An 11,461-nucleotide genomic window follows, 5' to 3' on the forward strand; every position below is an offset into this window, starting at 1 on the left:
ACCTTTTATATACATAACTGCTTCCACTACTCAGCCCCTTCAATTTATGCCCTGAAGCGTGAGATTTGATTATGTTTGTCACTTCAGCTTGCACAGCCTGCTAGTGGGCATTAAATCAGCCGCCGTTTCCTTCCAACCTCCGTGCGGCATTTGCTGCAGTGACCCTTTGGTGGAAGTGCACTCCACAGGCTGTTTGCATTATGCACTGCTTAAAACACTGCCCTCCTCTGCTTGTTAATTGCTCACCCCTACATACACCACCACCCCCTAATTTCACTGAATGTTACCTTCTAATCAGGTGACCCGAGAGGCTAACAAGCAAGGAGAGCTGTGTTCAGTGCCTCCATCGCTCTGAATCCCTCTTTCACAAATTCTAGCAAGCAGCATTCGTTTCCAAGGAGGTAAATCCTTCCCCAACCACCCAACAGAGGGCAAGCGAGACTTTCAGCAGCGCTCCGAGGTGGCTGCAGCTCTTGCAGGAGTTTTGCTGGCAGCAGGTTGGTGATCCTGCACTGCTAGTGTGCATTCTGCTTCGTGTCTAGGGTGATTTCATCAGGCAAAAAGAAATGAAAGGACTCAGTCAAAACTGTGACGAGTGGTTTCCAGTAAAGCAAGGTGCTGGTTGTCACCACGTCACTTCTGCAATACAGTGGGAGCCCTGGGCAGCTCCCAAGCCTGCTGAGGACTGGAAGATATGTGTGAAAAGGGCTCACATAGGATTGATTGGGGCTGAGTTGGTGTTTTTTTTTTTAATAAACCAACCTTGCTGGCGTGGGGTGGGGAAGCAGAGCACCCTGAGAAAGATCTGATAGCTCAGTGGGCAGGGCAGTCCAGCTCATGAGAGGAGCTGTCCTGGTCCTTGGCTTCCTGACTGTGAAATCAAAGAAAGGGATGAGCTCCTTCCTCCTGTAAATGTGTTCAGGACAGGCCCACCAATCGAACACTGCTCCACAAAAGCTGCCCCTCTTAGACTGCATGTGCCCTTACTCCCCGGCGCTCTGGCAGAATCAAAGAATCGGTGAGGTCGGAAAAGACCACTAAGGTCACCAAATCCAACCCATCCCCACCATGCCCACAATAACCATGTGCCTTGAACACCTCCAGGGACAGTGACCCCACCGCCTCCCTGGGCAGCCTGTCCCAGTGCACCACTGCTCTTTCTGGGAAGAAACTTTTCCTAATATCCAACCTGAACCTCCCCTGATGCAACTTAAGGCCATTACCTGTCAAGGTTTCTGTAGACCAGTGTTTCCACCCTTAAAAAAGCAGAGACTTTATGTGGAATCTTATGCTTTTGTGAGCACTCAGACCTTAACAAGGTCAATTATTGCAGTTCGGCTGATGTTTCCTAAGCTATAAAGAAAGATAAGCTATTTCTTCACAACTCATAACCTTAGAAGTTGGGTCTACTTTGCAAATGTGCTTGCTCTGCTGTGACCTTCTGACTTCCTATCATCCTGTAATATATACTGCCCACTGACTTTGAGAAGAAATAGCAAGCTGCTCTAGAAAAGTCCAGAAAATACTGAAAGGCAGGTTTATTTGTGAAGACACTCATCAACAAACCTTGACAGGGGGAAACGGGGGCAGAGAAGGGTAGATAATCGCTTGGTGACCATCTGGAAGCAAAAGACAAAGGGAACATGGGGACGCACAGAGTTGGACTTTCACCTCCACATGTCAACAGCTGAATAATAAAGTCATTAACTGGCTTTCAAACAAAACAGAGTAAAAAGGAAGGTGGCTGAATCATAGCAGGGAATCAGCCAGGGCTGCCAGGAGAGTTGCACATGAATATTGTAAAAAACCTAGAATTGTTCATTAATCCCTCCTTTGATTGTCATCTGAAGACTGGGCTACAGGGTTTTGTACAGGGAGGAAGAGGATGTGGTTGGGGACAGATACTCTCTGGGTAACTCTATGGTACAGTTCAGGCTCTTTTCTTTCTCACTCAAAGGCATCTTATAGCAGGAACTCAACAGCTACCCAAAGAAATTTGTCCTCTGCTCCCTGTGACAGTGCTTGGACAGAGTATTTTTGTCATTTAATCTCTTGTTCACTGTATTTAAAAGTGGTAAAAGAGCGAACAGTGGGGTTCCAGCCCCAGCTGAGAGACAAAACCTAGTTTTCTTGGTGGAATTTTATTTCTCTCTCTTTGCAAGTTTAAAAAATTGATGAGAACTAGATGTGCCAAAACTAGGGATAGAGTTGGCCAGCTGTCAAAGCGCTGCTGCCACTGCTGATGTGCACTGGGGTCTGGCATCTGTCTGTACTAGCAAAGGTCTGGAATCCCACCCTACTTCCCTAAAATCTGCATTCTTTCCAAGAAAGCAATGATTTCCTTCCCAGGAATCAGGGCAGATCCCCTACCCAAGCACCTCCTTCTGCAAACCTTGGAAGAGGCATTAGAGAAAGATGACACTCAAAGGCAACTGTATTTATTGTATCTCAGAAATAGGACAACATGTAAGGAAAACAGAATTCTAAAGAAACATTCTTATCTAATGAAAATAATAGTTCAGACTTACTGAATTCACAGAAAAATCAATGTGTGTGAAAAGTAGCAAAATCCATATTTTAGACAATATCCATGTACCTGCATGAGGATATGTTAGTTCACAAGGACAGGATAAGAATTTCATGATCCAATCAGGGTCACTGAAGTTTCAAAATTCTCTCTGGCTAAATTAAGGTGAAATGACATCTAACTATCAGTAAATGTTTATTTGTATCCCACTATGATAACATTCGCTTAAGGGTAATGAGGGGTGTGGAATACACACTGAATCTCCCCATCTCAGGCCTGTCAGTAAATTGACTCCCATTACTTGATTGTATTGTTTGGTGTTTGGGCAAACAGATAAACCAGAGCTTCAAACCCCTCACAGTGTTATCTCCTGAGACTGCTTGGCCTGGGTCAACTCTGACACAATCTCAACCCCTACTAATACATATTGCTTCCCTTCAGAAAGTCAGAATAGATGAATATAATCACAGAATCATAGACACATAGAATTGTTTGGGTTGGAAGAGATGTTTCAGATCATTTAGTTCCAACCCAAGGGACACCTTCCACTAGACCAGGTTGCTCAAAGCTCCATCCAGCCTGGCCTTGAATGCCACTTGCCAAGCATCCCACCACCCTTTGTTATCTTTCAAATGCAGGTGTCGGTCCTTAAGAGGGTTATGTTCTCCCAGTCAGGTACAACATAAGGCCCCCAATCAACACATCATCAGTATATTGGTATACTCTGAGTCCCTTTCTAGGAGTGATGCATGTAAGCTCTTGTGCAAGTGCGGAGTGGGCAAAGGCAGTGAATGAAGATACTCCTGAGGGAGGGGTGTAGAATTAAACTGCACACCCTCCCACATAAAAGCAAACTATTCCTGTCTGTTTCTTGCAAAGCCCTTTACAAAGAGTGAGTTCGCATTAGAGCTGCAGTAAGAGCCCTTCTGGCCAAGGCTGAACAAGACAGTGAAAGGACAATATATTGCAAGCAGGAAAGGACAGCTATTGTAGGTGTCATCATTTTATTATCTCTCTCTTGCTTGCATACATCAAAATGGGTAATCAATATTTATTTGTAGAGCATGAAATCACCTTAGCAAAGAGCTAAGACATTGCTGCCCTCTGTAACCTACAACAAGCCAGAGCCCTGATAGGTTGCCCCAGTAGGAATTTGGAAGAACTAAAGAAAAAAACTTAATACCTGAGCTCATCTGCAATGTCTTTAGTCTTGGGGACTGGTTGTGATTTTGAAAAGGAAAGGAAATCCTGTGTTCTTCCTGGAGGATTTATTGCTAATGAGTAAAGGACCAAACTAAAATAGACTGGCATCATGGCATGACAGTGAACTAACGAGGACTACACACTGCAGTCGTGAAATCAAATTCAGAGTTCAATCAATCAATGCATGAACCATTACATACTAACAACTGATCAAAACATCACGTAGACTGTCAGCAGGATTTGAATGAAGCAACTCAGCGTTGGACCGGTTGTTACAAAACATTAACCCAGCAAACCTAAGGGCTGCTGTGACCTTTACTTAGCCCTCTTGTGCAGGAGATGGATCCTCCAAAGCTAACATTTAGCGTACAGAGAATAAAATTAACCCTTATACTACATGCATACTGGAGGCAAAAATGTCTTGTGAGCGTTTATGCAGTAATTTCTGCATATATGTATATCTGAGGAATTTGCACCCTGAGTTAAGCCAGTATTTGGAGTATGTGTATGTTTTACTGGCACACCTAAAGGAGCACAAAGCTGGAGGGACAGATGGTCAGCCCCTAAGTGTCCTCTGAGCCACTGCTTGGCCTGACCCATGTGTTGCAAGTCACAAGACACTTCCCACCACCCTAAAACAAGCTGAAAACCATTAGGATAAAGGCTGAGAAGTCTCCCCAGCTACAACATACTCCAAGAGAAATCAACTGTCTGAGATCTGCAAGTATTTCCACATTAGCAGGTGATTCTAGATTGCTCCCCCTCCGCTACTCCAGGAAGCTGGAGTAACAGAAATGCCTATCACCTCCAGATCTCTCTCTGCCTTCTTGGTATAATCCATGAATTCATCACTTCACCCATAACTCTTACTTCCATCTATTGAGATCTGTCTTACAGTTTGAGATTCTTTTTGCTGAGAGCTGGTGGCTGATGTGGGAGCAGCTGATTTATTTCACTCGCACTGATAGCGATGAGCCAAAGGCTGGAAGAGTTTGTGTTGGTGATTTCAGTCCATGCTTATGCAAGCAGCCTCAGCACTGAAGACAGCAGGAATCGGAATCCCTAAAGCATGATCTTTTTGGAGGTTATTTTCTTGAAGGATTTTTTTTTTCCTTTTTAAGCTGTCATAATGCAAACAGCACAGCATACAGTACACCTCTAAATTCAACTTTGCATCTACACCACAACCGTAGGAGCTCAAGTCTCTGCACAGTCCACCGTAGTGGAGCTCCTTCTGATGTCTCTGCCTCCTTCTCACACTCTTGTGTCCACAGCATACATTTTGGCAGTCGCTGTTTGTGAGGATGGCAAGTGCACGTTTGTTACAATCGTCCCAGCAGAGGAATAGCCCTTCCTCAAGGAGTATGCAGAGTGGAGCCTTCCAGAGCTGGTCTCTGTGAGGAGAGAAATGGGATCTGCTCACAAGTGCTCAGTGGTTCTCAGACTGTAAACCCTCAAAATACAGAGAAAGAAGCACTCCAAGATATGACATAATAACATTTTATGCCATACTTGCACCTCAGCTCCCACCCGAAGCCCTTGATGTGCTATAAAGTGCTGCTGAAATAACACTATTCCCATTTTACAGCTGAAGATGTTGCAATGAAGGATGAGCAACCATCCTGAAGGACATCCCTGAAGGACATTCCTCACTCTTTGGGACTGCAGCAGGCCCTGAGCAATGTCTCTGCCCCTTCACTGTGCCTCAGAGCTGCCCTGGCTCCTCACCTCTGAAGAGGTACATGCAGCAGGTGAGCAGGGACCCAGATAAGAAGCAGCCCAGTGATCCCGCCATGCCGAGCCAGCACGACCAGCCAAACTTGTACTGGATGCCCAGAAAGATGTTGTGGAAGACCAAAGAGGAGCGCTCCACGTAGACATCAATGGCGTACCACACTGAACCCGTGATGCCTGGGAGACCTGCAGGACAGGAGGGAGGTGCCACACAGAGCTCCCAGTCAGACCACAGCAGTCATGAGGAGACCACGAGAACAAAATCCTGAGCTGTAGCCTCTTGTTTCCTGGATCAGACCTCAGAATGGGAAGAACTTCCTTGGACATAAAGTTTCGGCCCCTGCTCTGTCCCAGCTCTCTTTGGCTGATTCACCCTGGCCCCTCCTGATGCTGGCTTGAGCCCTTCCAGACAAGGGCTGTATCTCATACCCACAGCTCCAGTTTGTAGCATTTTTATAGGATATTAGTAGGATATTTGGAAAAATTTCTACTCAGAAAGAGTAGCGATGTATTGGCACAGGCTGCCCAGGGAGGTGGTGGAATCACCATCCGTGGAGGTCCTCAGGAACCATAGAGATGTGGCACTGAGGGATGTGGGTTAGTGGGCATGGTGTGATGGGCTGATGGTTGGACTTGATGATCTTAATGGTCTTTTTCCAACATTTATGATTCTATGACTCACACAGATTTCTGCATTAAATGGCAAAAGTCTCAGCTTCTTCATCTTGTTGTAAAGTTGCTTTGAGATATTAATTTTCTAATCTCTTTTGACTTTCTGAGCTTTGACAACATATTTTCAGATTGATTTTGTGAGGTACACGGAGGGTTTTTAAAAGAACCTCTCTGAGTACTTCACATGTGCACCCAGTAGCTGCTGTGAGTTTCATGTTAAATCTACATACACTGAAGCGAAGGTAGATGCTCAATATTGTCATAAAGTCAAATGAAATGACTGGGAACCTGTTGGCTGTCTATTTATTTTTCTATTTAAAACTCTTCCACTGGCTGTAATAGCAAAGCATCTCAGTCAGTAAAGCATTTATCACACAGGGAGGAGAGCTGTGTTATTACCCTTTTGTTACAAATGAGCTGAAGAGATTTTGGGCTAAGTGACTTGCCCAAGGCCACACAATCTGTGGCAGAGCCAGGAACTGAACCAGGGTGCCAGGGCATTTCTAGTCCTCTGGCAATACTGCCTCTTTGCCCTATCAACAACACTGTCTTCTTCATGGTAAATCAGCAGTAAGTGGAAGTCAGTCAGCATAGCAACCAAAGAATCTGGCCAATAAGTGTAATGGAAGAAGATAAACTCAACTATTTGTTGCTAGGGGCAGGCAGAGAGTCCTGGAGGCTATACCACACAAATAAAGCAAATAAACATCCTTCCTTGGTGTTTGCCTTCTAGAAAATCACCCGCTCCTCTCTCCAAAACAAGGGAAGGTTTTAAATCTCCTTCTTTTTGCTGAAGGACGCCCTGCAAAGTGAGGAATGGTCCAAGAATACCTGCAATGAGCAAGGTAACTCCAGACACCAAGCAGATGCGCAGCTTGATAAGTGGCTCATCTGGAAGGAATTTCACACAGTCCAGACCCAGGACAAGGAAGAGAAATCCAAATCCTGCCAGGATATCTGCTGTGATCATCATGGCTCGGGTCAGCACCAGCTTCACTGCAGAACAGAAGCAGAACAAACGAGGAATGGACACGTGGGTGGGTAATTGGGTCAGGCCCTGTGGGAACACCTTTTCCTGGGGTGAAGCTTCCCCCAGCTTTCCCTGGGACTAATGCCTCACTGAGAGAAATATGGCCACAGTATATAAGCACACCAAATTATCTGTGACTGAATAGAAGTCTGCCCCCTGTCCTATGCTCAGGTGACCCCAGCTCTCTTTGCCTGTTACATACCAGGGTGCTCAGCGAAGATGGAGTCGTACTCATCACATGTTTGGATCCCATCAAAAACATTTGTGACACATTCCCACCACAGACCACGGCATTTTGTACTCACCTATAGGTTAAGGGGAGAGAAAAAAGACCCTAAGTTAGTATATCCACCAACCCAGTGGATGGGCAGTTCAGTAGATGCCCTGGTTCATCTATGTTGATGGCTAATGAGTTGTTTGGTAGGAAGTACTAAGAAAAGGAGAAGGATGTAGAGAAAAGGCAGTGTTTTCTATTTCTGCTCTTGATTTTATTTTAGAGTGAAAGAAATTCAGATGAGATAAAAAAAAAGTCCTATTGGGGTGGATACAAATTCTGAGGAAAACTTCTGGGAGAATCTGGGGGTGGCTGGTTGGAAATATCTAAGAGGAGGTTTGCTCAGTCCTTGCCAGCTACTTGTCCAGACTGAGCTGGGCAGGGCCATGGACCGGACGACCCATGAATCTGCCATTCCACTCCCTTCCAACCACCTCCCTGCAGAGAAGGCTCTGAGGATGGAGCTGCCCATGACTCATAGGGACCAGCCTCGTACCAGGAGGAGGTGGCCCCATCAGGATAAGGGAGTGTTCTATGCAGAGTGAAGGTGTGAGCCCCTTCCCAGACGCTTCTCAAGGGCTGCCCCAAATGACTCAGCCATAAACACCAGCTGGAAGAGCAGGGGCAGCCAGTGCTGATCCTGGCCCTGGGGCTCCTGCTGCACACTGCCAGCTGTGGGACCAATCACACTCATCGTCGAGACATCCAGGCTTTGTACAGCTTGCAGCCGCGTCATGGCTCATCGTTTCCATCCTCCTGAAGCCTTAGATAGCGTTCCTGGCCCAACCTTCCATAAATCACTTTAACACAGGAGGTGTTTTAATTACCCATGCAAATATGGCAACCAGCACCTCTGAAACACTTCTAGGATTGCTCATAGGAGGAGTGGGGATAATGTGGGGGCAGCTTGGGGCTCCAGCCTGCCCCGCTGCTGCCAGGGGCACCCCACTGGAAACTACTTGGGGAATGGGTCTATCACAGGGGACAGGAGCTGTACTGGTTTGGATGATGCAACAAATTTCCTTTTCTTATGCTTTGTAAATCGCAAAGCAGGTAATAACGCACCCCAGACACTCAGCGAAGTCTAATTCAGGATGGATGTACTGAAGCCTGAAGACAACCACAGCACTGTCTCCACAACACAGCGTACAAGCCGAATTGTAGCACTCTCTGTGATACTGAATGGCGGATGACAGGTGTCTAAAAATGACTCACTATTTCAGACTGGCAAAAAAAGTTATTGCCCAATTGTTTCAGAGAAAACCACCCATACATTTTGTTTTGTGAAGACAAAAACTAATTGCAAGTTTTGAGAATGCAAGTCAAATGAAAAAGATCACAAAAATGAAGAGTCATGCAGGAAAAAGATACGGTTTCATTGACTGTTATTTTTCAAGGGAAGAGTTTCAAGTCAAAAATGTGCATAGATGTTAGTTTTCACTTGAAATTAACATATTTTTATTAAATTGTATTTTGTTCCGCTTGTGTTTATACCATTTTGTATTCATCCTAAATCTCTGTGGGTTTATTCGCACTATTCTGTATTCAGCTGCTATTCTCAAGTACTTCTTCACTTGCTCACATTAGTATTGTTTTTTAAGTCTTACAAGCAGCATCCTCATCTACAGCATTCCAGGCTTTGTTAGCTTCCATGTAAAACAGAAGCAGGTCTTAGAGATACAAAATCTGTGATCAATGATCCAGCTTGTGAATCAACCCCCTTTCCAGACTGGGAAGAACTTGATGAATGTTCTTTGGGATGTTTCAGTTGTTACCTACTCTTGCTAGCACTGAACATGGCCAAACCCAAGCACTAAGTCCTGATTTCTCTTTCCTCCCATAGCAAATCTGCTCTGGTTTCCCTGGCCCCGCCAAGGGCTCCCCAAGGAGCTGCACATCTCATCCCAAACTCCCATCTCCAGCTCTGATTGTGAAACATGTGGCCACGACCTGCTTTCCCCAGCACAAGTACGCATGTAAAACATCAACTGCGTAATGACTGCAATACATATAATCATACCCTATGCGTAATGTATAATTGCTACTAAAATAATTCTAATACAAAAATTAAAAATGAAAGAACAAGCACCTGCTCACCATCCTGGGGAAAGCACATGGTGTTTTACAGCACTGCAGAAGGTGCCATCACACAGAGATTGCCAAGCACCAGAGTTAGCAGTGCTTAGCAGTGGTGGGATCTTTTTAATCCAGCTACAGCAGGGAGGGACTGAGTGCACACAACAGTTCTTGTTAGGAAGCAGTTTATGGCTTTTACCAGCACAAAAAAACTAAAAATGCTGCTCCAGCCTTGCTCACAGTGATGGGTTGATAACAGGACTCGATGATCTTAGTGGTCTTTTCCAACCTCAGTGATTCTATCATTCTGTGATTTCTCCTGAAGTCAAAACTTGCCTGAACTACCCTTTTCCTAACTGAAACCAGCAGTTTTATACTCCAGGCCTTTCTGGCCATGAGTGGTTTCCCGCGTTCCCATATTGCGAGAAGCAGTGAGTCATTAGGGCCATTAGGGAGCTCATTCAGTCAGGTATTAAGGCTGGGGGCATTTTGCTCTATTATTTAGTATTCACACTCAGAGCAGGAATGTGAGAGTGGTGCCTGCTAATAACCACACAGGGTGTTAATGGGACGCTTTAGGGACAACCCAGCACAGGTGCCTCCATGCCAAGAAAACAAGGTTATACGGCCTCAGGATATTGGGATCGATTCTTTTCTGGACTCACTTTACTTAGGAGTTGGGTTTTCCTCCTCCATTTTGCTTGGAAATTATGGATCAAAGATGGGTTGATGGTTGGACTAGATCATCTCAAGTGGTCCTTTCCAACCTTACTGATCCTATTGTTACTATAATTTGAGATCCATTTGGCTTTTCTGAGCATACCAACATCCTCAGCTTACTCCAGGTGACTCACAGCTTCCTGAAATGAATCTAAAATACGTTCCAAATTAGGATGATAAGAGAAGAGTGATATCCCAGTCACACCAGTGGGATTATGCTGTTTTTCTTAACATGAAAGTGCTAATGTCTGCACAAGTTCAAGCAAATAGTGCTGGGAGTTGGATCTGACAGCAGTCCCTATGCACCCCATAGACTTCTGCTAGCTCTATAGCTCAGTGGCTGTTAAGAAAAATGTTTTTTGAAGATGCACGTGTTGGACTTTATCACCAGAAAGTCTGGCCTACAATATTAGAAACATCTCCAAAATACCCATGCAGGTTGGAGTTACGGGGTGACACACTCTGGTTCATGCACACTTAAATCTGGAGCCTCTAAACTTTTCCGGAGAGCAGAATCCAGCAGAGAGAATTACACAAAATACCCCTTTTCCCCGGCTCTTGCCACAGTCATTCATCTCATTTTCATCCGCTTTCATCCTGCACGACAGGGGAAATGTAGATGAAAGCGGACCAATGATGCTGGAAACCAAACTCTCTCTAGGACACATTTGATTTGGAGATCAGGCTCTCCAAAAGATCTTACCTCCAGGGAATCGTCAGCGTTCACCATCCAGCAGTCTGTCCAGGTAGATGCTATCAAAAAGCCAGTAGAGAAAAAAGCAAAAAAACAGCCGGCATACTGGAGGAAAAACCTCATCCCAGCAGGTGTTGGTACATCCAGTGGCATGGCGAAAGCAGTGCCTGGGTCTTGTTCTTAAAACTGGGCAAAAGGCAGAGCCTCAGAATCCCAGGTTGCTGCTACGTGTTCCAGTGGCCATGAGCAGAAGGAATTTCTGCCTTCTGTAGGTGCCACATGTGGAGAATGGCTGCGGGAGCAATGCTGGACTACAGTGGGGATGGGAGGAGGGAGCCCAGAGCTGCTGCCACCAATCAGCCCCACATGGCTGGAACTGGTCATGCCTGGCTGGAGGGAATGGGGCTGAGCAGGAGTAGCAGGCAGGTAACCCGAGTCCTGGGCCTCTGAGGGGAAGAAATGGAAAGTATGATGGCAAGGACTGGGAAAGCAGGGATTTTTACAAAGAATCAGAAGCTGTTGTTCAGTGCA

General features: G+C 45.5%; 1 protein-coding gene across 1 annotated transcript; it reads right to left on the reverse strand.

Annotated features, from left to right (window-relative positions):
• Positions 1-2,416: 2,416 nt before the first annotated feature.
• On the reverse strand, positions 2,417-11,220 carry CLDN16 (claudin 16). The gene is made up of 5 exons (XM_426702.6): positions 10,940-11,220; positions 7,369-7,471; positions 6,968-7,132; positions 5,459-5,650; positions 2,417-5,124 (listed from the first exon to the last, which is right to left on the reverse strand). The coding sequence occupies exons 1-5, from the start codon at positions 11,081-11,083 to the stop codon at positions 4,985-4,987; spliced, it is 744 nt and encodes a 247-aa protein (XP_426702.1). The 5' UTR covers positions 11,084-11,220; the 3' UTR covers positions 2,417-4,984.
• Between the last annotated feature and the right edge of the window lie 241 nt (positions 11,221-11,461).

This window comes from Gallus gallus, chromosome 9, assembly GCF_016699485.2.
Source record: "Gallus gallus isolate bGalGal1 chromosome 9, bGalGal1.mat.broiler.GRCg7b, whole genome shotgun sequence".
Classification (NCBI taxonomy): Eukaryota; Metazoa; Chordata; class Aves; order Galliformes; family Phasianidae; genus Gallus; species Gallus gallus.

Excerpts from the sequence above, each read along its gene's own strand:
- CLDN16 (XM_426702.6), bottom strand. The coding sequence starts at position 11,083 with ATGCCACTGGATGTACCAACACCTGCTGGGATGAGGTTTTTCCTCCAG. Across the intron at positions 7,133-7,368 it reads CATCTTCGCTGAGCACCCTG|TGAAGCTGGTGCTGACCCGA; the intron begins GTATGTAACAGG and ends TCTGTTCTGCAG. Across the intron at positions 5,125-5,458 it reads CTGCATGTACCTCTTCAGAG|AGACCAGCTCTGGAAGGCTC; the intron begins GTGAGGAGCCAG and ends CTCTCCTCACAG.